Source organism: Amblyraja radiata, chromosome 2 (genome assembly GCF_010909765.2).
Source record: "Amblyraja radiata isolate CabotCenter1 chromosome 2, sAmbRad1.1.pri, whole genome shotgun sequence".
Lineage (NCBI taxonomy): Eukaryota > Metazoa > Chordata > Chondrichthyes > Rajiformes > Rajidae > Amblyraja > Amblyraja radiata.
In genome coordinates this window covers 27,018,006-27,044,647 of record NC_045957.1, presented here as the reverse complement: position 1 = coordinate 27,044,647, position 26,642 = coordinate 27,018,006, and the positions used below count along the sequence as shown (strand labels likewise).

The window sequence follows — 26,642 nt, the reverse complement described above, 5'->3', positions numbered from 1 at the left end:
CCTCATCCATCCAGTTAAATCAAAATTGACACCTACAAGGGTAATTGATTACCTAGAATTTACTATCAAAAACAGTAAATATGTTGGTGACTTTGCCTAGGGGCAAACGACTATATTAATCAAGCCTGCTATGACCTGATAGTCAAATACTAGCCATCTATCAGGCAAACAGCGAGTGTAATTGGCAAATAGTAGCTGCATTTCCAGCAGTACGTACGGGCCTTTGCATTACCAGAATTTACAGCGAGCAAAGGAACGAACACTCAGATTCCATGCAGGCCAAATTGGCAAAACTATGGATTGCCAGCAGAGGCCATTGTTGAATAACTATGGTGGATAACGAACTTGAGAAAGCTCAAGGTAAATTTTGCTTGAAAGCCATCGAGGGTTCTTCAGACCTATGCAAGCGGCTAAGGATGGGGAGCCACAAACACAGTCTAGAGCTGTGGGGGCAGATGGAATGAGCAGGAGTCTGTAATTCCCCAACACATGGAATCAATTACCCAGAATTGTTGGGGGCACAATTTGGACTCAAGGTTTCTGTAGCAATATGCAACCGGTGCTTGTTCAAATTCAGATTGATAACACCACTGCGGTGGCACATATCCATTAACAAGGGTGGTGTAAAATCTGTATCTTACGACAGATTGTCGAACCTCATTTGGCACTGGTGCATCAAGAGGAATATTTGGGAAATCTACGAGGTAGATATAACGCGGTGACAGATGCTGGATCATGAATGTTTAATAACAACACAGAATGGATGTTGAATCAGACAGTATTTAACGAAATAACTACACGATTTGGCATACCAGATATTGATCTGTTTGCATCTAGACTAACCATCAGTTACCCAGATATGTGTCCTGCAAAGCAGGATCCAGGAGCAAAGGCAGTGGATGCTTTCTCCCTCAATTGGGGAGGATTGTTTATGTATACTTTCCGCAAATTTGTCTCACAAACCGATGCTTGACCAAAATCAAGCAAGACTAAGCCACAGGCATATTGGTAGTGCCAGATTGGCCTACTCAAGCCTGGTTCCCAAAAATTTTGGGAACTATGCTCCAGCCAGTTATGGCTGTGCCCAAGAGCAGGGACCTCCTAGTGAACCCAGTTACAGGGAGTAATCATCCACTACACGAACGTATTAACTTGTTGGTCTGCAGATTCTGAGGAGGCCATTTCAAGGCATAGGACTGTCCGAACTAATACAACACAGTTCGGATAACAGATGTCTTGGATTTTCTATCAAAACTGTACCATAACTATAAACAAAGTTATAGTGCAATCTATAGTGCCAGAGGCGCACTCTCCTCCTATCTGATGCTGGAAGCAGGGCACGGGTCGATAGGAACGCACCCCTTTACAACAAAATTCATGAAGGGAATTTACAATTTAATACCACTAAGGCCAAGGTACACGGACACATGGGATGTGAGCGTGGTACTAACCCTACTTTGACCGCCTATAACTAACCCTGAAGGTGGTATGCTGACAAAGAGTCCAGACACTGCAAAAGCTACGGTTGGACCACATGACCACCAATATGAACAACATAACATTCGTAATCAGGAACCTGATAAAACATAGCAGGCCAGGAATGCCAGGGATGGAGATCCAGTTCTTGGCATATCCAGAGGACCTACGGTTGTGTGTGTGGTAACATACTAACACCACTATCTGAGAGTTACGGAGAACCTCAGAGGCTCAGAACAATCGGTCCTCATCAGCCATAAAAAAACCACACCAGAAGGTGTCAACTCAAACCATCTCCAGATGGTCAAGGGGGTAATGGCGGTAACAGAGTGAACATTTATATGGTTAAACCTCACTCCACCAGGGCTGCATCTACGTCGGCAGCAGGAGCTATGGACGTGCCTCTTGACGACATCCTGGTGGCTGCAGGATGGACGAATGAAATAACGGTCCACCGGTTTTATAACAAACCTATAACTGGACTGGGGGTGTTTGCACCTACCATTTTAAGTTCTGACCCTTAGTTTACCCCCAAGGTTGGGAGGGGAAACTAGTTTTTAAAAACTTTTCTTTCATTTAAAGCATCAGTGTCTTTACTTAACTACGTAATGTCTGAATGCTTTAATGATTACATGCATCCATGGTCAATCCATTCAGTGTGTGACGCCTGGATTCGTAATCGGCGTAAAATCAGAGCTTTGAAATCTTCACGTAGTCACTCACGTGACTCCGAAGTAAAATAGTAAGATTAAACGAGAACTTACCAGTTTGAAGTTTGATCTTAATTTTATGAGGAGTTACGATGAGCGATTACGTGCCCACCGCTCCCACCCTCATACTATCAAGGTCATATGGAAGTTCTAGTTTTTTCACAATCTTACTATTCTCAGGTCTTCTTTTCATCTGTGATTTAACACCGCTGCTTTGAAGATTGACGCGCACGCAGACGGACGGCCCTTCTTCACGTAATCGCTCATCGTAACTCCTCATAAAATCAAGATCAAACTTCAAACTGGTAAGTTCTCGTTTAATCTTACTATTATCTGCACAGTCTAATGTCTCTATCTGTTGACAGTGCAATATTAACTGCTTTCGTTTAACTGCTTCAGTTTAATCTAGTTTATTGTCACATGTACCGAGGTACAGTGAAAAGTTTTTATTGCGTGCTAACCAATCAGCGATTACAATCGAGCCATCCACAGTGCAGATTGACGATAAAGGGAATAACGTGAATAATGCAAGATAAAGTCCAGGAAAGTCCGACCAAAGATAGTGTGAGGGCCACCATTGAGGTAGATAGTAGTTCAGGATTTCTCTCAGTGTGGTTCAGTTGCCTGATAACAGTTGGGAAGAAACTGTCCCTGAATCTGGTGGTGTGCGTTTTCACGCTTCTGCACCTCTTGCCTGATGGCAGAGGGGAGAAGATGAGTGGCCAGGGTGCGACTCGTCCTTGATTAAGGCAGCATGGGTGTAAATGGAGACAATGGAAGGGACAAAATGTGTAGGAAAGAACTGCAGATGCTGGTTTAAATCGTCTGAAGAAGGGTCTCGACCCGAAACATCACCCATTCCTTCTCTCCAGAGATGCTGCCTGTCCCGCTGAGTTACTCCAGCATTTTGTCTTCCTTCAATGGAAGGGAGTTTGGTTTGAATGCAGTGTCTACACATTACATTGTCTGAACCCAGCTACGGATTCCCCGTTTCCTACGCATTCTAATGCCTCTATCTGTTGACAATGCAATATTAATTACTTTAAAATCAGTGTGCACATTGCATTGTCTGTACCTAGTGACGATGTGCACTATTGTCTGCTTTGAATGCCGATTGTACACATTGCATTGTCTGCACCGCCTGACAGTGTGCAGTATTACCTGCTTTGAACGTCATGTGCATATTGCATTGCCTGCACCCACTGACATTGTGCTGTATTGATCTGCTTTGAATGCAGTGTGTACACATTGCAGTGTCTGCAGTCTGTGAGATTCCTGCACATTCTAATGCACCAACCCGTTGACTGTGCAATATTAACTGCTGTGAATAGTGTGTGCACATTGCAATATCTGCACCCGGTGGCAGATTCCCTGTTGCCTGCGCATTGACTGCAATATTAACTGCTTGGGATGCAGTGTGTACACGTTGCCAGTGACAGTGCCACCCGCTTTGAATGCATTGCCTGCAACCTCCATCCAGGTGAACGGCGGCTCGCACTCAACGTCGTGACTGCAGCAAACGGGGCAGTTCCAGCGCCTCTGTAAATATTTGTCTGGGGGTTGATGGACATTTCTATTCCTAATATGGTGATACAAAGATTTAAAGATCCAAAATTGAAGCCGACATCTTTAAAAATGTGCATTTCGAGTGGGCTGCTGGTGAAGCAGAGTTTGCATGCGCGGTGGTGGTGAGGGGGGGGCTGGCTGCCCGGGGGCAACGATCCCCACCCCGCCCCGACCCCCCGCTGCTGCTGCTGCCGCTGCTGCTGCTCCAGTGTCTTAGCCCGGGACCAGGGAGGAGCGCGGCGGGTGGCGAGAGAGTGATCGATCCATCCATCGGTCGCGCAGTCCCCGATAATCGATCGCCGAGCGGACCCGGTGAATGGGGGATAGAGAGAGGGAGAGAGAGAGAGAGAGAGAGAGAGAGGAGAGATGAGAGAGGAGATAGGAGAGAGAGAGTGGATGAGAGCTATCGGGCTCGCTAGGAAGAGCGCTCGAGAGGATCTATGCTGGATCGCTTGATAAGAGAGAGCGCGATAGAGAGAGGGCTACTCGCGCGCGCTCGGCTAGAGAGCTCTTGCTCGCGCGCCGCTCTGGTCCTCTGCGCTATCTCGACGCTTCTCGTCGCGGCTCGCGCGCGCTCTCTCTCGCTCGAGCGCTGCCCTCCTCGCGAGGCGCTCTCGCTCGCGCTCGCGCGCGTGCTCGAGCGCGCGTCCTCGCTCGCCTCGCGCGCTCTCGCGCTCGCGCCGCCCTCTCGCGGTCTCCGCGCTCGCGCGGGTCGCGGCCGCGTGCTCTCGCCGCGCGCGTCTCCCTCTTGGCTCGCGCCGCGTCGGCCGCGGTTCTGGTGTGGGGTGGTGGTGTGTGGGGCCGGCGGCTCGGCGCCAGACAGCTCCTCAGACAGCACCGGGCAGACAGACAGGGCCGGGCTGGGCCGGGCAGATCCCGCTGCGAACTCACTGCCGTCTCTCTCTCTCTCTCTCTCTCTCTGTGTCTCCCCGCCCCCAGGTGCAAGGCTCGGCGGAAGGCATGCTGGAGAAGCTGGAGCTGGACGATGAAGGTGAGAGGCGGCCCCGGACACACACACACCCTACCCGGCTTGTGGTGACAACCATCACAGCTCCACTGCCCACAGCCGGGCCCATTTAACCCCTTCCTGGTCTCTCGTCTTCCCCTCTCCCCTTTCCCCTTCCCCTCCCCTCCTCCTTCTTCCCCTGCTTCCCCTCTCCCTCTCCCCCCTCTCCCTCCCCCCCTCTCCCTTCCCCTCCCCCTTCTCCTTCTCCCTCTTGCTTTCTCTCCCCCTATCTCTCTCTCTCATGCACAGTCACTTCCCTCTCTTCTCTATATGTTCCTCTGACACTTCCCTCTATATTTCTCTCTCTCTCCTTACCTCTCCCTCCTCTCTTACTTCCTCCCCTCTTTGTCTCTCCCCCCCCCCCTCTCTTCCCCCCCCCCTCTCTCTCCCCCCCTCTCTCTCCCCCCCCTCTCCCCCCCTCTCTCCCCCCTCCCTCTCTCTCCCCCCTCCCTCTTCTCCCCCCTCCCCTTCTCCCCCCCCTCTCTCCTCCCCCCCTCTCTCCTCCCCCCCTCTCTCCCTCCCCCCCTCTCTCCCTCCCCCCCTCCCCCCTCCCCCCCTCCCCCCTCCCCCCCTCTCTCCTCCCCCCCTCTCTCCCTCCCCCCTCTCTTCTCCCCCTCTCTTCTCCCCCCCCCTCTTCTCCCCCCCTTCTCTCCCCCCCCTTCTCTCCCCCCCCTTCTCTCCCCCCCCTTCTCTCCCCCCCCTCGCTTCCCAACCCCTCTCTTCCCCTCTCCCCCCTCAATGTACCTAAGCCTGTGAATCATATGTTTTGCAGTGCCACTAGAGGTATTTAATCAATACATTTTTAAGATGGTTTATGTTTTGCTTTTGCTTCTGAGATACTTTTATTAGTGCTGTACCACTGGTGCAACAAAGGGCTTAGATTCACTGTGTAGGAAGGAACTGCAGTTGCTAGTTTACATCGAAGATAGAGTAACTCAGCGGGTCAGGCAGAAAATCTGCAGAAAAGGAATAGATGACTTTTCGGGTGGAAACCCTTGTTAGCCTGCTTTAGATTTACTGCTGTGTAAAAAGGAACTGCAGATGCTGGTTTAAACCAAAGATAGACACAACATGCTGGAGTAACTCAACGGGACAGGCAGCATCTCTGGAGAGAAGGAATGGGTGACGTTTTGGGTCAAGACCCTTCTTCCCTTCTTCAGACTGAAGATGGGTCTTACATCTTAGATTTACTGCTGCTCTTCCCGTTTGGCTTTCACTGCTGCGTATGTTCTGTTAGTAATTGCTGTGAACTGTTGCTAGCTGTCGCAATGTTTGAGCAAGAGCTGTGAACTGTAATTGAAAAGAAAGGATGTGCTTATGCTTGGTGTCAAATCATTAATCATCTTAAAAGACGGCTTACGTGCAATGGGTGTTTTTTTACTTCTTCCCCTGAAGCTGAGAAACCAAGGGAGATGATTCATACTATCAGCTATAACTGCAGCATTAGTGAAATGCAGATCTTTGAAGTAAAATGGAAATAATGAGATTCTAAAGTGCCACAGTGTGTAGATTTTATAGGAAACCGGGATTATTTAGAAATCTGATTCACACCCTGGATAAAACATTGCATCAAAGTAAAATAAAATGCATTCACGTTGAAAAGCATGATTCCTACATCGTTCCACCAGCTTTTTTGCAGGGCTTTGTTAAATTAATGGACAGAGAGAGACCTTATCTTTCCAAAGTAAATCAACATTTTCTGAAAATGTAGAAACTAAGAAATGCAGATGCTGGTTAATACATAAAAGGTCCCAAAGTGCTGGAGTAATCCTGTGGGTCAAGCAGCATCCCTGGAGAGCATGATTAGGTGATGTTTCCGGTCGAGGTTTTTTTTAACCTTAGCCTGGTCATGTTGGGTTAAAATGTTAAATAAATGGGGCATTCCATTGAAACGCCTAAAAGTAACAGGAAAGGCCAATTTTTGATAAAAAGAAAGGTTTGAACAAGATTTCTATTCAGTTTTCAGACGCAAGGCTTTTATGTATCTAAGTTACATAAATCTGCTACTTGTCAGAATAAAACAGATTCTATCTCTGTGTGTGTGTGTGTGTGTGTGTGTGTGTGCGTGCGTACACATGCAAGTGAATGATTGTGGTTGTGTATGTGTTTATATTTTACACGTGACGTTCACCTAATAAGGAAATAAATGCTTTACCAATGCATTCATGTATTTCAACTGGGCACTGAATATTTATTTTAAACCCAATGGAATGAAAATGTTTACACTACAATCTAATTAATTGTTAACTCAGCGCTATTGATTAGGGAAGTAAAATGCCTGAACGTGGCGATACGGAAGTTATTGATTTCTAAAAAGACATGTCTGAGTAAGCTGTGGTGCCTGCCCATGGTTTGATTTCAAGATTGAGACTGAAGAACACAGTGGTTCTCCAGAGATGCTGCCTGACCCGCCGAGTTACTCCAGCACTTTGTGTCTTTTTTTTGTAAACCAGCATCCGCAGTTCTTTGTATCCAAATAGAGGAGGGCATGGCAAAGGCTGCAGACAGTTCAAATGAGCAATATTTAAAACATCACTGAGGCACCGAAAGCAAGTGAATTTACAGAAGCCAATTAACCTACAAAGCTGCACGCCTTTGTGATGTGGGAGGAAGCCGGAGCACCCGGAGAAAACCCATGCGGTCACAGGGAGAACGTGTAAACTCCATGCAGACAGCACCCATAGTCAGGATTGAACTCTGGTCTCTGGCGCTGTAAGACAGCAAGCAACTCTACCGCTGCACCACCATGCTGCCCTTGACCTGCTGAGTTACTCCAGCACTTTGTGTGACCTCTTGCCCTTTTCTATCATCGCCAGCATTGCAGCCTTCTGCACCGTGTTTCTCCCGTTCTGGACTGATCACTCTAATTAAGTTGCTCCACCACTGACAGCAGTTGCTTCAACTGCTAATCTCAAACTGCACAACCCCATCCCCTGAGCGAGCCCCTCTCATAAGATGCTGTAAAGGATAGCATATGGGAAGCTTCTGATTATCTGTCCTGCTGTATTTTTGATGTGCCATGTTGTCAGCTTTTGATTAATAAAGCTCCCATGAGCGGCACAAGATGTTTTATGTTAAAGATGCTCCATAAATTTATTGTTGAAGAGGAGAGAATGGGAATTGATTAGAATTATTTGGAATCTAGGCTTGGCAAAATGTTTTTTGAAATTAGCTCAAAATAAGGACAGCTGAGTTTAACCACAAAAGGGTGATATGTTACGGCATAACAAATGTTCATGGAGAATTTATTTTTGTTCAGTTATTCCTCGCCAAAGTATTAACCACTTGTCTCCTTGGGATGAGTTATTCAGATTTGCATTTTTTTTAAGCAGCATTTCTAGCAATGAAGTTTTGAATATTATCTTGTGCACTTTTTTTTAAATGCCTGTTCTTGAACAGTGCTCAGAGTTGATTTTATGTTGCCTTTTGTTCCCCGAAGATGCTGAGTCATGCTGGGCTAAGGATTGACAGGCAATCGGCTGTTTTCAGATCATTTTATCCAGCTGGCTCTTGTGTTAAATGTTTGCCTGTGGGGCATATCACAACCTTGTCTCTCTCCACCCTCCCTATCTGACTGGGTCAGATTCCAACTAGGGATAGACTAGGCACCTCTACTCTTTGTCTCTGTGAAAACCGCGCTCTGACCTTGCTGGCTGTATTTCTGGTGCCGAGGTCATCTGCAAGCCTCCAGGGTTTAGGGCATTTTGGCGATAAATACTCAGCTGCAGCGGGCTTGCCAGAACTTGAAAACAAGATACCCCCCAAGCTGAGCTTTCTGAGAAAAAAATTTGTCCTTTCAAAGTTTGCTCTGAACTTGTGCCATGTGTTTGTTTCTAGATTTTATCTTTGGATGCAGAGGTTAGATCTCAGCATCTTTGTTCCAAGAAGTATCATGATTCCATCGGACACAAAGGCCATGTTGACCTTGTTTCCTTATCTTTATTGCACACCTGTCAACGCATGGAATTTGCAGCACAAATCAGGCTGGCTGGTCCTGCTAGTCTACGCCACTAGTTATGCTTGATATGAGTATGATCCCATCTCAACAGCAGGCCCTTCTGTTTATTTTGTTTATCTGTGTTCTCTTTAAGGAACATAGAACTGCACGGCAAAGGCCCTTTGGCCCACAATGCCTGAACCTCACGTTATGCCAGGTTAAACTAATCTCTTCTGCCTGCACATGGAACCGTATTTCTCCATTTCTTGCATACCCGTGTGCCTGTATTAGAGCCTCTTAAATACCACTGTCATATCTGCCTCTCCCACCACCACTGGTGGTGCGTTCCAGGCACCCACCGCCCTTTGTGTGGGAGGAAAACAAACTTGTCCTACACATCTCCTCTCAACGTTGTCCTTCTCACCTTAAAGCTATGCTGTCTGGTCTTTGACATTTCCACCCTAATTTGAGATGAGGATGAGGGGTGCAGTGGTTTACCAGAATGCTGTCTTGATTAGAGGATTTCAGCTACAGGGAGAGGTTGGAGACACTTGAATTGTTTTCTATGGAACGCCGGGGGTTGAGAGGAATCTTGATAGAAATCTTGATAGAAGCATATCAAGTAATGAGAAGCATAGATAGGGTAGACAGAATTGCTGTTTTGTGATTTATATCAACGATTTGGATGAAAATGTACATTGCCTTCCAATAGTCAGGATATTGAGTATAGAAGATAGACACAAAAATTTGGAGTAACCCAGTGGGTCAGGCAGCCTTCTCCAGCATCTCTGGAGAAAGGGAACAGGTGATGTTTTGGGTCGGAACCCTTCTTCAGACTAAAAAACCGGCATCTGCAGTTCCTTCCTTTTGAGTATAGAAGTTGGGGTATTACAGTTGCACAAGGCGTGTGGGAGACCACAGTTGGAGTATAGTGTTGAGTTTGTGCCACCCTGATAGAAGTCCAGTGCATGAGATTGTTTCTTGATTTGCCTGGTGTCCGTGGGCAGGGAAGTGTTATGTTTGGAACAAATTAGATTTTGAGATGAATGGAGAACAAGCTGTCATACTTGATCTTGTTCATTTCCGAGCCAGCTGGTCATGCTGTGAAGTTGCTAGATGAATTTCATTTTCATGCTCTAACCTTCTTTCTCCCTTTTCTTTAACAGCCGAAGAGTCAGACAGTGATATTTATATGAGATTTATGAAATCCCACAAGTGCTATGACATCGTTCCCACCAGCTCAAAGCTCGTTGTATTTGATACTTCATTGCAAGTAAGATTTATTTTATTTATCTTGAGTGTTTGGGTAATCGGGTTCAATATATCATACTTTACTGGCATTGTCCATTGCTATTGAAGTGTTGAATAAGATTGTTACTTGAATGAGATTGTTTTGATAAAATTTCAGTTGTGTGCCAGTTCTTGGGATATGTGTTGAATCCGTACCATCTAGCATGTGGCACGGTGGCACCACAGTAAAGCCTTGCAGCACCAGAGACCCCGGTTTAATCCTGACTACGGGTGCTGTCTGTATGAAGTTTGTACATTCTCCCTGTGACCTGCCACACTCTGAATACTCCCTGTTTCCTCCCACACTCCGAATACTGCCTGCATTTGTATTCCACCTTTAACCTTCAAGCATCCTAAGCAGCACTGCCAAGCAAATGATTACAATTGTGCCATACAAGGAAGGCAGGTGAAAGAAGGTGATTTTAAATTAACTTTTTACATGGGGAGTGAGAATTTGTCTTGGATCTATTTAGGAGAACAGTTCAGAGTATAGGCCTTCTGCCACTGAAGAATGTTCAGCGGGGCTGAAGGAGTGTGAGGCCAATAGGACAGTGCTACACATAACTTGGGACAACTATGATTAGATGCGGTTTCTGATTTGAACTGATACCTGGACCAGAGAGAGAATTGTTCACAGAAAGCTGTGTGTACAACTTTAGTTGTGTGGTTTTCTCTACACTTCATGTATGTACTGACATCTTTCATATTTCACAGGGAAAATATCTCCCGTGTATTGGGTTTGAGACTGCATGAGGATAGTGAGTGCATGGAACGCGCTGCTGTGGGGGGTGGTTAAAGCAGATTCATTAGTGTCATTTATAGACTTCTGGCTAGGGATATGGAAGGATGGGGGTCGTGTACTGGTGGATAAGTGATTCAGATTCCATTTCAGATTCAAATGTTATTGTCATTGTGCAGTGTACAGTACAGAGACAACGAAACGCAGTTAGCATCTCCCTAGAAGAGCGACATAGAATATGAGCAATAAATAAATATATTTACGTGCATACAGTCATAGTAGTGCAATTATTTTTTCCTGGTGGAAGGAGTGTCCTGGGGGGGGGTGGTGATTGGCAATCACCGAGGTACAGTGTTGAGTAATGTAACAGCCGCAGGGAAGAAACTGTTCCTGGACCTGCTGGTCCGGCATCGGAGAGACCTGTAGCGCCTCCTGGATGGTAGGAGGGTAAACAGTCTATGGTTGGGGTGAGAGCAGTCCTTGACGATGCTGAGCGCCCTTCGCAGACAACGCTTGCTTTGGACAGACTCAATGGAGGGGAGCGAGGAACCGGTGATGCGTTGGGCAATTTTCACCACCCTCTGCAGTGCTTTCCGGTCGGAGACAGAGCAGTTGCCATACCATACTGTGATACAGTTAGTAAGGATGCTCTCGATGGTGCAGCGGTAGAAGTTCACCAGAATCTGAGGAGACAGATGGACCTCCTTTATTCTCCTCAGGAAGAAGAGACGCTGGTGAGCCTTCTTGACCAGAGTTGAGGTATTGTGGGTCCAAGAGAGGTCATCGGAGATGTTGACCTCGGAGTGATGGTCTTGGCATCACGTTCAGAACAGACATTGTGGGCTGAAGGGCCATGTTCTTCTGCTGTACTGTTCTATGTTCCATGAGCATTTATCCTCGAGGCAAAACTTTCCGATTAAGCTCGAGTTGTTTAAGGATATGTAGAAAAAGAGAGAGTAACATTTCTGGGAGATGGGTATTAATTTGTTAAAACAATTTCTGGAGATCAGAAATGCCTTTTGAGATGTTTATAGCAAGGTTGTTTGACACAGTGCATAATATTCATCCAGAATCATGACCACAGCAGGGAAGCATATTAAAGTTTTAATAAAGCATAAGTGGTACAAGGTTGTGGCTGCTTTAGATAAGGTAAATAGAGGGCAGCTGGTGTCAACAGTGAAGCTGCAAGCAACTTTTCAATGCTAGGACTAAGCTACAAGACTAAGTATGAGGTAGAACGCTTTTATGCATAGATTAGTTATGGTAGGGAATTCTCTGCCTCAGAGGGCGGTGGAGGCAGGTTCTCTGGATACTTTCAAGAGAGAGCTAGATAGGGGCTCTTAAAGATAGCGGACGGAGTCAGGGGATATGGGGAGAAGGCAGGAACGGGGTACTGATTGGGGATGATCAGCCATGATTACATTGAATGGCGGTGCTGGCTTGAAGGGCTGAATGGCCTACTCCTGCACCTATTGTCTATTGTCTATTGTCTATTGTGCCTGCAAAGTATGGTGGAAGTTTTATAGAATTGGATAGATACTGAGCCATGTCATGGAGTCATATAGTAATATAAGACGAAAACAGGCCCTTCAGCCCAACTCGCACATGCTGTCCAAGATGACCATCTAAGCCAGTCCTATTTGCCTGTTATTGACTCATACCTCTCTAAACCTTTCCCATCCATGTCCCTATCTTTCCAATGTTGTTATTGTCCCTGCTTCTTAAGTGTTGAGAGTATTGTCCTCATTCCATGAGGTAGCTCATTCCATACATGCTCCACGCTCTGTGTGAAGTTACCTCTCAGGCCCCTTTTAAATCTTTCCCCTCATCTTAAACCCATACCCTCTGTTTTTTGATTTTCTCTTACCTGGGAACAAGACTCTGCATTCTATCTATCCCCCTCATGATGATGGACATCTCGAGAAGGTCACGTCTTGGTCTTCTATGCTCCAAGGAATAAAGTTCTAGCCTGCCCAACCTCTCCCGATAATTCAGGCTCTCGAGTCCTGGCAACATTCTCATAAATCTTAGTCTGAAGAAGGGTCTCGACCCGAAACGTCACTCATTCCTTATCTCCAGAGATGCTGCCTGTGTCCAGCGTTTTTGTGTCTACCTTTGATTTAAACCAACATCTGCAGTACTTTCCTACATATCCTTCTCATAAATCTCCTTTGCACTCTGCAGCTTAATGCATCTTTCCTATAGTAGCATTACCAAAACTCCACACAATGCTCCAAATGTGACCTCGCCAATGTCTTGTGCAACTGCAACACAATGTCCTCAATGCACTGTCTGAAGGCCAGCATGCCAAATGCTGCCTTTACTATCCTGTCGAAATCTGATACCACATTCAGGGAACTCTATATTTATACACTTTTGTCCCTCTGGTCTTCAACACTGCCCAGGGCCCTGTCTGCCTGTCGCTATGACGGTCTTGCTCTGGTTTGACTTCTAAAAACACAACCCCTCTCATTTATCTGAATTGTACTTCATTTGCCATACCTCGGCCCACTTACCTAGCTATTTAAGTTCCCTCTTGAATTGTTGATTACTTTCTTCCCTGTTTACAATACCACCCATTTTAGTGTCATTGCAAACTTACTAACCATGCCTTGTACATTCTCAAGCAGATCGTTTATATCAATGAAGAACAACAATAGACCAATCACTGTTGTACACTACGATGCAGGCCTCCAGTCCAAATAATCAAGCCTCCACCCTGTGCTTCCTACCATCAAACCTATTGTACCCTTGCCAAATCTATGTGCATCACACTGGCACAGCTGGAAGAGCTGCTACTCCAGCGTCACAGACCTGGGTTCAATCCTGGCTTTGGGTGCTGTCTATGTGGATTTTGCACATTCCCCGGGTGCTCCAGTTTCTTCACACATCCCAAAGGTGTGCGGGTTCATAGATTAATTGTCCTCTGTAACATTGCCCCTAGTGTGTTGGGAGTGGGTTTGAAAGTGGGATAATATAGATCTAGCGTGAACGGATGATCAATGGCCCGCATGGACTTGGTGGCCTGATGGGCCGGTTTCCGATCTGTATTTTTCAATTCAATATCCAATTAATCAGCTCCCCCTGGAATCCTTTCAATCTAAAGCCCCTGTCCCACTTAGGAAACCTGAACGGAAACCTCTGGAGACTTTGTGCCCCACCCAAGGTTTCCGTGCGGTTCCCGGAGGTTTTTGTCAGTCTCCTTACCTGCTTCCACTACCTGCAACCTCCGGGAACCGCACGGAAACCTTGGGTGGAACGCAAAGTCTCCAGAGGTCTCCGTTCAGGTTTCCTAAGTGGGACAGGGGCATAACCATCCAGACTAGCCTACCTTGCAGGTAACCATCCAGACTAGCCTACCTTGCAGGACCTTGTTAAAAGGTTTGCAGAAGCCCTTTTAGACAACGTTCATACTCTTGGATATCTCTTCAAAAAACGAACTGATTTGTGAGACTGATTTGAAAGAGCCTGTCTCGCTGAGTTACTCCAGCATTTTGTGTTTATCTCCAGAGGTGCTGTCTGACCTGCTAGTTACTCCAGCATTTTATGTCGTAAACTGTAAAGACAGTTCTTTTAGAAAAATTGGGAAGTATGAGTAATTGAAAGAAGTGTAATCCACCTAAGGAGGTATTGAGTAGAACTCCACACAGATCAATGATTAGAATTTGTATGTGACCTGCATAATCAAAGCATTTGCAAGTCAGCCAATTTAATTTCATTGAAACAGAGCAATAAAGGATAGTCTTGTAATGTCTAGAGGACTGTAAAAAAAAAAACTTTTAAAATGCAGAGGCGTTGAAAGTGACAAATTGAACTCAATAATTGATAAAGTTAATAGATATTGCTCTCAAAATGTGCACATTTATAATGTGCATTGAGTGAGGCTGTGAGAGAGATTTGTGGGAAACATGCAAATGGTTAGATGGGTACGATGAAGTATTTTTGAAAATTGAAAGGGGATGTGAACACTCTAGCCAGTAAGGGGTACCATTTTTTTTTAATTTGCATTTTTGGCTCTTTAAAAGAAACAATTGCCCAATAGCAAAGTAGAGATATCCCCCAAACCCTAACAGTAAACAATATGGAGCGTGTAAACACAGGGGTAGTTGGGGTCAGTAGCTTGGGTGCATTTAAAGATAAATTAGACAAGTCAGCAGAAAAGCAATGGCATAATATGTGGTTGAGCATGGTGGAAGTATAGCAAGTGTGATTCGTAAGGGTGTCAAAGGTTATGTGAAGAAGGGGTTGTGAGAGAAAGATAGATCAGCCATGATAGAATGGTGGAATATATTTGATGGGCCGAATGGCCTAACTTATGAACTTAGTATAGATCTTTAGAATGAATGGTGAATTCTTGGAGTTGAAAACCTTTCAACCCACAAAGGAGCTGTGAATATTTATTTTCCACCCTCTTCCTCAATTCATTTTCCCGGAAAGGTAAAATTGAGTGAAATGAGTGTGCTTTGAATATTCACATTCTGACAGCAGTCTGTTTCTGACTGAATTTCCTGGGCGTTTTGGTCCATTCTTGGGACCAAAGACATGTAGTTTAATTCAGATTGTTTGGGGAAATCCCTATGTAATGCTGTGCAACACTTAGGTCACGGTTATGCTCTATTATGGATGGGTTGCAAGTCTACCTCGTGTAGAGTGGATGGCGGGCCACATCTACCACGTGTGCACATGGATCCCGCCTCGGATGGCGGGCATCAAATCAAGTGTTCACAGAAGGTAGATAAAAATGCTGGAGAAACTCAGCGAGTGAGGCAGCCTCATGTAATCCTTGCATGTCTCACCCGCTGAGTTTCTCCAGCATTTTATGAGGTGCTGCTCCTCCAATATGCGTGTGTCCTCACCCTGGCAATGGAGGAGGCCCAGGACAGAAAGGCCAGTGTGTGAAGGGGAGTTACAATGGTTAGCAACTGGGAGAACCAGTGGGCCTCGGTGGACCGAGCGCATATGTTCTGAGAAACGGCCACCGAGTCTAAGCTTAGTCTTGCCATGTGCAGGACCCCACAGCGGGAACAGTGGATGCAATAAATGAAGATGGACACAAAAAGCTGGAGTAACTCAGCGGGACAGGCGGCATCTCTGGAGAGAAGGAATGGTAGACGTTTCGGGTTGAGTCCCTTCTCCAGTTGCATGTCTCACCTGGAAGAACTGCTACGGTCCCTGGATGAAGGTGGGGGAGGAGGTATAAGGACAGGTGTTACATCTCCAGTGGTTGCTGGGGATGGTACCTGGAGAGGGGGTAGTTTGAGGTGGAAGGGATGAGTGAACCATGGAGTTGCAGAGCGTGCGGTCTCTGCGGAAGGGGTGAAGGGGAAGATGTGACCAGTTGTGGGATCACGTTGAAGGTGACGGAAATGTCAGATAAATATGTGTTAAATTGTCTGTTTTTGTTTACTTTGGATATCCTACTGGGTTCTTTCCATTTTTTTTCCTGTCATTTTTCCATTTATTTTCATTTTATTTCTGTTTGAAATTTCATTTTCTTTTCTGGTAGATTCTATATAAATAAACCAGCTGCCTAGAGTTTAATTTTGGCCATCCAGAATAGAAAGACTGCCAGTCTTCTTCTTGTGTATTGCGTGTACAGCCTAAAGTTGTAGGACAACTTGTTCTATTTGATCTTATTTGATTGTGCACGCCGGGTTGATTGCATTCGTCGAAACAGGGCGGACCACGTGAAGGTTGCAATCTCCCACCACAAAGACTGCTGGTCAAGTTGTACAATGAGGGTGGTGCTCTGCAGCCTTTAACAGCTTTGTTTCTTTCTTCAGGTGAAGAAGGCCTTCTTTGCTTTGGTGGCGAATGGTGTTCGAGCAGCCCCGCTTTGGGAAAGCAAAAAACAAAGTTTTGTAGGTAAGTAAATGCAGTTGTTGAACCACAGTTGGGAAAAACACTAAAAACCTTCCTGTACATCCAGTGTTGCAAAGGTTGAATACTGCAGACGCTGGAAATCTGAGGTAAAAACATGAATTGCTGGAACTGGTCAGCAGGTCGAACACCAAACGTAGAGAGTGACACCATTCATTGTTTGGTGTCAATGACCTTTCATGGGAATCTGCTGAAAAGATATGTGTCAGAGGGACCAGAGGAGGTTGACGAGAATTATCCTGGGGATGATTAGATTAACGTTTGAGGAGTGTTTGACGGCTCTGGGCTTGCGCTCGCTGAAATATAGAAGAATGATGGGGATTTCATTGAAACGTACCGAATAGTGAAATACCTCGATAGCATGGGTGTGGAGAGGATGTTTCCAGTCATGGGAGAATCTAGTACCTGAGGGCATAGCCACAGAATAAAGGGACGTACCATTAGAATGGAGATGAGGAGGAATTTCTTTAGCTAGAAGATGGTGAATCAGTGCAATTCATTGCCACAGACGGCTGTAGAGGTCAAGTCGGTGGGCATTTTAAAATTGATTGATAGCTTCTTGATTAGTAAGAGTGTCAAAGGTTACGAGAAGGCAGGAGATTGGGGTTGAGATGGGAAAAATAGATCAGCCATGATCGAACGGCAGAGCAGTCTCAATGGGCCGAATGGTCAAACTCTGCTCCTACATCTTATGATGTTATGATCATTCACTTGGAAGGCAGTATGAAAAGTCTTATTGTAATACAAAAAAGCATTTACTAAAACCTCTTAAATGAGCTTGGAGATTGTGCTGCATGTATAATTTGTGATATGTGGGAAATACCGAGTGCAAATGACAGGACATGTCGTGCACACTGCTCATCACAGTGGCATTGTCCTTATGCTTTCCACTGTTGACAATCAAGAGATCGATTGCCATGATCAATTGTGTTATCAAATAAGCTGTATTGTCATTGTATCAAGCAGACAGATTTTGGATAACTTTTGCCTGGTCATTTCTATGTTCCAGAAAAGGCAGTATAGTGGCTAGGCAGAGTGGAGGTGACAGGTGCTTCTATCAAGTGCAATGTTCACTGTACTACAAGTAATTGAAATTTAATGCATGCAATTGATGTGTAGCTGTTACCCGTTGCATTTAGTTCAGTTTAGAGAAACAGCACGAAAAAGGCCCTTCGGCCCACCAAGTCAATGCCGACCAGCGATCCCCATACACTAGCACTAAACACTACACACTAGGGACAATATACAATTTTATAAAAGCCAATTAACCTACAAACCTGTACGTCTTTTGAATATGGGAGGAAACTGGAGCAGCCGGAGAAAGCCCACACATTTCATGGGGTAAATGTACAAACTCCGTACAGACAACACACGTAGTCAAGATCGAATCTGATTCTCTGGCTCTGTAAGGTAGCAACTGTACCATTGAACCACCATACCACCCTGTCTAGATAAATATTTTGCTTTTATTCAGAGAAATTACTGTGGTTTTGGTTTGCCCTGCTCCTTTTAAATAGACTTGTTTTTTGTAGTCAAATGACTTTGTACAATGGACTCCTGATAATCCTGACCACCCCACTTCTCAACCCGTTATCTGATGCGGTGTTGTCACTGAGATGTACCAGGGGCATGCTGCAGATTGACATTTTGGTTGGACTATGAATCCTCTGCCTGAAACTGCTAGTGGTTTTGACATTGCAAATTTGACCTTACAGCACCGATGTGGCGTTGTTTTTGCTATCTCCACTTTCTTTGAGTAGTTTGCGAGGTCTTCATTTTCCCCCATGGGTTTCTTCACAAGTCATCATTAAGTTTTCATTCATCTTGTTCCAGAAATGGATCCTAGGATAGGCACAAAGTGCTGGAGTAACTCAATGGGTTAGGCAGCATCTCTGGAGAAAAAGGAGAGGTGACATTTTGGGGCGGGACCCTTCTTCAGAAACTACCCGGAACGTCACATATCCATTTTCTCCAGTGAAGTTCCCTGACCTGCTGAATTATTCCAGTATTTTGCATTGATTGTTGGTATAAACCAGCATCTGCAGTTCTTTGTTTCTACATAGATCCGAGGGTGTGGGTTTAAAGAAACATTTCAAAACGTTCATCAAAATCTTGCATAAATTAGTCATACTTGAATTGAAAAGCTGACTGACTGTTAAGGCTGCAAAATGTAAGTTCCTATGCATTGGTAACCACACGCTATTGTATTTATTTTGCTGCATTGTCGAGTTGATTGGGAGGATTTAATGAGCCTGATGGTATAAAGAAGCTTATCTGGCATGCTTCACTGAAGTTACATGATTGTTGTGGAATGCATGTTATTAACTTCACCTTTTACATTTGGCTTCATTTACACTGTCTGATTTCCCAGATTCTTTGACATCGTTTCCTTGGGAATTGATGAAAAGTTTTTTAAAAAGCATTGGAAAGTCAAATAAGTTAGTTAATGGTCACAAAGTGCTGGAGTAACTCAGCAGGTCAGGCAACATCTCTGGAGAACATGGATAGATGACGTTTCGGTTCGGGACCCTTCTTCAGACATTGTGGGGAGGTTGGTGGAGAAGAAAGCTGCAAGAGAGTAGGGGCAGGACAAAGCCTCGCAACTAATAGGCAGATGCAGGTGAGGGGGATGGGATTACACAATACAATTTATTTGTCACTATTCACTTGCACAGGATATTTGGTACATTGCACTGGGAGATCAGGATGTGGTATCCTCTGTTTTGAGGAAATAAAGATTGGATGCAGGGTATGTTCCTTCAGTCTGCAAGAGTGATCCAGAGCCTGTAGCGACTTTTAGTTTAGTTTAGAGATACAGTGCAGAAACAGGCCCTTCGGCCCACCGAGTCTGTGCCGCCCTGCGATCCCCGTACACAATACAATACAATACAATACAATACAATTTATTTGTCATTTGAACCACATTGAGGTTCAAACGAAATGTTGTTTCTGCAGTCATACACACAAGAAAGACCCAAGACACAACACAATTTACACAAATATCCATCACAGCGCATCTCCTCCTCGCTGTGATGGAAGGCAAAGACTTATCTCTCCCCTGCACTTCCCATTCCCCTCCCGATGTCAGAGTCAAAGTCAAAGCCCCCAGCGGGCGATGGCAATTGTCCCGCGGCCATTAACGCCGAGCCGGGTGATGCAAGGCCGCGCTCCGGGTCTTGTTGTTGGAGCCCCCGGCGGGCGCTAGCAAAGTCCCACAGCCATTCCAAGCCACGCCGGGCGATGATGTAAGGCCCCGCTCCAGGTACTCTTCAACCCCGCAACTCGGGCAGGTGAAGTCGCCATTGCGGAAGCCCCGAAAAGCGGTCTCCCAGCAGGGACCCGCGGGCTCCCGGTGTTCCTGTCCGCCAGACCTGCGGTTGGAGCCTCCGAATCCCCGGGGTCGGGTCGCAGCAGCTTGCCACCACCGCTCCTCCCACTCCGGATTTGATAGGTAGATGGTGAGTAGGTCCGCAGGCTCCGTGACTGGAGCCCCAGGTCGTTCCTGCTGGAGGCCGCTCCACGGTGCTAGGCCCCAACGACAACGGAGACCCGACAGAGAAAAGGTCGGGTTCTCCGTGCAGGGGATAGATTTTTTAAAGTTTCCCCCACCCCCCCGCCCCCCCCACACATACACATACACAAAATAATAAATAAAAACTACATTCAAACGAGACAAAAAAACAACAAAAAGACAGACGGACTGCAGAGGCCGCTGCGACGTGAGTCGCGCCGCCCACCGGATTTGATAGGTAGATGGTTTGACAAAGGCCAGAGATATAAAGACAAAATGTGTGTACAAAAGGATTGAAAAATTGCAAATTGTGACGCTAGAGGAAGGGATGTAGGTGGAAGGGGAGAAAGTCTGAGTCCAGGTGGGGCGCAGGGGAGAAAGGGAGGGTGGGGAAGAAAAGGGGCTTGTGTTATCTAACAGTGGAGAATTCAATGTTTATATTGTTTGGTTGTAAGCTGCCCAAGCAGAATATGAGGTGCTGCTTGCTCCTCCAGTTTACATGGCTATGGAGGAGGCCCAGGACAGAAAGGTCAATATGGGAATGGGAAGGATGACTTAAAATGGTTCATAGCCGGGAGGTCCAGTAGACCTTGGCAGACTGAGCGCAAGTGTTTTGCGAAACAGTGCCAAATCTGCACGGCCTCGCCGATGTAAAGGGGGCCACATCGGGAACACTGGGTGAATTGGTGAAGTTAGAGGAGGTGCATGTGAACCTCTGTCTTGTGTAGAAGGAATGCTTTATGGATGGAAGTGAGGGAGGAGGTACAAGGACAGGGATGGTACCTGGGGAGGAGTGGGAACAGGAAGGTGACTGCTGGTGGGATCAGTTTGGAACTGACGGAAATTTCGGAGAATGATGTGTTGGTGCAGAAGCTGATGGGGTGAAAGGTGAGACCAGGGGGAACTCTATCCTTGTTCCATCAGGGGGGATGGGGAGTGAGAGCAGTACTACGGGATACAGAAGAGACACAGGTGAGGGATCCATTTATGACAGCAGGGAGGAATCCACGTTTACTAAAGAAAGGACATGTGTAAGAATGGAAAGCTTCATCTTGGGAGTAGTGATTGAGAAATGATGAGTGGAGGATAGAGTCTTAGCAAGAGGCAGGGTAGGAGTAAGTGTAGTCCAGATAACTGTGGGAGTTGGCAGGTTTGTAGCAGCCGTCAGTCGATATTCTGTCCCGTATGATGGAGACAGAGATCAAGAAAGAGCACAGAGGGGTCAGAGTGAATTTAAGGGCAGGGTGGAAGTTATTGGTAAAGTTAATGAAATCAACGAGTTCTGCACCAGTGCAGAAGGCAGGCAGCCTTGATGCAGTCGTCAGTGTAACAGAGAAAGAGTTGTGGGATGATGCCAGTGTATGTTTGGAAGAAAGACTGTTTGACGTAACCACAATAGGGCAGGCAGAACTGGAGCTCATACGAGTGCCCATGGGTACACATTAAACTGGAAGAAAGTGAGAGGAGTCAAAAGAGAAGTTGAGGTTGAGGACAAGTTCTGCCAGGTGGAGGAGAATGTTAGAGGAGGGAAATGAATTGAGTTTCTGTTCAAAGAAGAGTGGAGGGCCTTGAGACCTTCCTGGTAGAGGATGGATGTGTAAAGGGGCTGGATGTTGACAGTAAAGAGGAGGCAATGAGAGCTTAAAAATGGAATGTTGTTGAAGGGCGTGGGTGTGTGTCTTGAATGTAGATCAGAAGCTTGAATGTAGATCAGAAGGGACTGGTCAGACAGAAAGAGGATTTAATCAGCGTATTTGGAGATGTTCTGTGGGCAGGAACAGTGAGAAACAGTAGGTCTGTCTGGCCAGTCCTGTTTGTGGATTTTGGTTGGCAGATAGAACCAGGTATTGCGGGGCTAGGGAATGATAGAGTTGGTGGCTGTGGAGGGGATGAGATCAGAAACGGTGTGGGAGATGAGGCCTAATATCCGTCTGTGGGGTCAAGGGAAAGTATGAGTAGGTGTCCGAGAACTGGCTCCTGGCCTCAGCACGGTAGAGGTGTTCCAGCCAGACTACATCAGCACCTCCCTTGTTTAATGTGTCTCATAGGTCTAACTCGTTGATTAATGGTGAATGGAGGGACAAACAGTTGAGATTAGTTTATCTTGGCCACATCTTCGGCACAGTGTGGGCAGAAGGGCCTGTTCGTACTTTTCACTAGCATTCAAAACTAAAGTAATACATGTCCTGACTTCTCAACAATAGTCTATAATGATATACGCTTCCCACCCTGCAGTTATTTAGTATGTGACATGAGAATTTTGGTCGGCTATTATTTATGGTGTGTTTATTGTATTTTCTACATTGAAGCCAAATAAATATTCATTTATGCGGCCTGCCATTATAGTTTCTCCTGTTTCTGACACCTCTGTAAGACCAGTGTTTATTTTGCCTTCATTCTTTTTACATCCTAACACCACTTTTGGTTTTGGTTCCTTGCTGGCCAGGGGCCATTTTCCAGACTGTTCTGTCAGCAGTGGTAGAAAAGCAATCTCCTTGCTGGTATGAGACGGTTAGGGATTTGGAAATCATACACAGATCACTACAAAACAAAACTATTGGATTAGCCTTTCTTCTCTCGTTATATAATGGGGCTGGTACTATTACTGTGGACAAAGCCCTGGTTAAATAATCAATATCTCTAGGGTTTCATTTTTTGGGACTTCAAAAACAAAGTCGTCTATGGCTAATTGGGAAATGGAAGTGTTTTTTTCCCGCCGATAATATTAACTGTGCAGAAAATATAATCTTACTCATTTCACTTGATTTTTGTTTTGGTCTGATAGTGATGGTAAAACTATCATTGCTATCAGACCCCTGAACCAATTTCCTCTTTCACAGTTCCTTCCACATACTCTTACTCTTAACTCTACCTCATTTGATTATTCCATTATTTGACTGCAAACTTTTGAGATACAGTGTGTAGGTATGTTGCAAAGCCTACCTGAAGCGTCTTTGAAAATCTGCCGCTGAGGGTGTGCGCGATTTTGGCGCCGTTTAGAGGGGGCGGGTTTAAAACGCGATTTTCTCTAGGCTGTTCAAATCGAAGATGTTCAGCCTAGTTAATTATTAACGAAAAATCGCTGGAAGACCCCGTCGCAAAAGCTATTATTAGGTTTAAAGGCCTTGAATAATAGTTATAGTAGTTTAAAAATCAATCACTAAACCCGCGACCGCCAGCAACCGCAGGGTCTCATAAAGCAGATAGCAGAAGGTGGGCTGTATATTTTTACATTAAAAAGGGCTTCTGAAGATCCCTTTATACAAAGTTTAATATTGCGAGTAGCTCAATTTGGGCCCATTATATCGCGCAGTATTTTTCTGGGCATTTGGGGCACAAATCTACCGCAATGTGAACGTTCTAAACCAGCGCGTTCCACAGAGACCCACTGGAAAGCTGATTTAAATGGGCATTTATTTACAGCAATTGAACACTGAATTCCTTCCATTTGGCCTATAAATTAATGTAAATGAGATTTAAAAATCATGTTTTATTGTGAATTATTTGTGAATATTATTTGGACATTTAGGCTATTTAAAAATGTTAATCATTTATTAAGAAATGGATAGATGTTTAGATCTAGTAATTGAAGTCTGAAATTAGCTACAATTAGGTAACTAACTAATTATATGCTTTAATTTCAGGTCATCCAAGTAAGATTATTTTATATTTGTTTCAGAATGCTTCAATCTATGATAACTGAAAATTTCATTCAGTTCTCTTAATTTTTAAGAAAGTTATGGGCTTTTGACTGTTCACGACCACAACTTTTTTGTTATGTCCATAGAAAATCAATAGGGAACAAGATGCTCATTTCCCAGTATGAAAATGGCCATAACTTTTTAAATACTTGAGATATGAAAGTGAATTAGGTGTCAAATTAAACTTATTTTTATGCTTTATCTGATGGGATAAATTACAGACTTGATTTTTAAAATCTCAAAATTTTGTAACATTGCTACAGTGTGGAAATAGGCCATTTTGGCATACTGAGTCCGTGCTGACCAGCGATCACCACACACATTAGCATTATCTCACATACTAGGGACAATTTACAATTTTACCGAAGCCAATTAACCGACAAACCTGCATGCCTTTGGAATGTGGGAGAAAACCGGTGCACTCGGAGAAAACCCATGTGGTCACAGGGAGAACGTACAAACTCCATACAGGCAGCACCCTTAGTCAGGATTGAATCCGGGTCTCTGGTGCTGTAAAGCAACAAATCCACTGTGCTGTCCCTTGAGTTTTTTCTTTGGCACTACTTGTAATTGCACTGCAGTCTTTTCAGCATTTTGCTGTTTTGCATTTGTCTTTGTTTTATTGTTGTATTTATTGTATTTCCTGTTTAATCTGAGCTTCATGCGCACTAGGAATTTCACTGCACACTGGTGCCTTTGACAATAAACAAATCTGAATCTGAAATGCAGAAGAGATAAAATATTGGTCAGAATGTGATCCAGGCATTGACCTGTGTTTTGGGAGTTGAGGCAAGCAGTTAACATTGTCTGAGCAATGGACCGAATGTGACACAGATCTAACAGCTGTTCATTTGGTGGCGGCATGCCGTGTGAAATGCTAGCAGCAGCCTGTTATGTTGGATCGGGGAACAGGGGTGGAGGCTGATTGTTGGCGTCAATGTACTCCATGAAGCTTCTGAAAATAATTCCCGAACATCTCTTCAGTGTCTTTCAGTAGCTGCTTTAATGTCCACTGGTTAGGCCATCGTGGGGAACAAAACTCCGCCACTTTAAGTTTAGAGATACAGCATGGAAACAGACTCTTCGCCTACCAAGTCTGAGCTACACACTAGAGACAATTTACAGAAGCCAATGAACCTACAAACCTGCACGTCTTTGGAATTTGGGAGGAAACCACAGCACCTGGAGGAAGCCCACGTGGTCACAGGGAGAACGTACAAACTCTGTACAGACGGCACCTGAGGTCAGGATCGAACCTAGACCACTGGCGCTGTGAGGCAGCAACTCTACCACTACTCCACCGCCCCTTTGCGATCAATATATGCCCCAATTCCATGCAAATCGAGTCTTTGTGTTCTAATGTACATAGTTAAATGTTAATTATCATTGTATGCCATTCGTCATTTTCACCCCAGATAGAGAACCATAAAAAAATTCACAACATGTAAGTCATTTGGACTATTGTGTCTGTGGTGACAAACTTGTTGTTTTCTTTTTTGCATCTCTTAATCCATGGAGGTTCTTCATCTGCAGAGTGAGTAATTTTAACAAAAGATGAGGGTTTCAGCCTCTGCTGTGTGTTTTGGGCAGAGTTCCAGACTCCCACTGCGCTATATTTCCATAAAGCCTCTCCCAGACTTTTACTGATGACCTTAAATGTGTATGTTCTCTGCTAAGGAAATCATATGCACCCTCCCTGCCCTGTCTTTGGGATATGCTGAAATAAAGTGGGGTAGGTGGTTTACTGTACATTTGATTCACTTGGTAATATTCCAGAATTACCATATTCTTTGAATACTGCATGGAAACAGGCTCTTTGGTCCACCAAGTTCACACCGACCATCAATCACCTGTTTACGCTCGTTATCTTATCCCACTTTCACATACACTTCCTACACATTAGGGGCAACTTTACAGAACCTGCAAATCCGCAGAACCTAGTCATTTTAACTCTGTGCACAGAAATAATTTCAGACCAACCGCAAATGTGTGGTAAACTCTCGCTGGTAGTTTGCAGTGATCTATGGAAGCCAGTTGGGGCAAAACAGAAGAACTTTATTCAGTTGTTAAGCAAGGAAAGGAGGGTGGTTCAAAACATTGTGTGGCCCATACATGTTCGTAGCTTTTGTAATTAAACACAAAATGTTGGAGTAACTCAGTGGGCCAGGCAGCATCACTGGAGATAGGTGAATAGATGATATTTTGGCTCGGGACCCTTCTTCAGACTGAGAGTCAGGAGAGAGGGTAACAATACGTTTAGTTTTCGTCTCCCCTGACTCTCAGTCTGAAGAAGTGTCTCGATCCAAAATGTCACCCATCCCCTTTCTCCAGAGATGCTGCCTGAGTTACTCCAGCATTTTGTGTCTATCTTTGGTGTAAACCAGTATCTGCGGTTCCTTCCTACACGCTTGTTGTAATTAGTTTTGTACTACTCCAGCAAGTTGAAGAGAAAATATCATCAGCCAGAATAATTAAGCCTCTATGCTCAAGATACTTGCCTTCTCAGTAACATAATTAATTTTGAATTACTAAAACTAATTAGAGTAAGTTTTGCTTTAATATTAGCCAAATATTAACATTAATTGCATGTTTAAGAAAGAACTGCAGATGCTAGAAAAATCGAAGGTAGACAAAAATGTTGGAGAAACTCAGCTGGTGAGACAGCATCTATGGAGCAAAGAAAAACATTTGCTGGAAAGGTTTAGTCAGAAAGTGGTGAATCTGTGGAATTCATTTTCACAGAAAGCTGTGGAGGCCAAGTCGATGAATATTTTTAAGGAGGAACATCGAGAACGTAGAATTTAATACATATAAGTACGAGGTGTT

At 45.0% G+C, this 26,642-nt stretch overlaps 1 protein-coding gene across 6 annotated transcripts in view; it reads left to right on the top strand.

The window, feature by feature from the left end:
• Positions 1–26,642, top strand: part of prkag2 (protein kinase AMP-activated non-catalytic subunit gamma 2) — a 397,145-nt gene that overhangs the window by 321,849 nt on the left and 48,654 nt on the right. For all 6 annotated transcript variants that reach the window (XM_033043953.1, XM_033043954.1, XM_033043955.1 and 3 more), the window contains 3 exons: positions 4,692–4,743; positions 9,862–9,968; positions 16,508–16,589. In XM_033043953.1, coding sequence (XP_032899844.1) covers positions 4,692–4,743; positions 9,862–9,968; positions 16,508–16,589 — 241 coding nt within the window. The remainder of the gene's footprint in view (positions 1–4,691; positions 4,744–9,861; positions 9,969–16,507; positions 16,590–26,642) is intronic.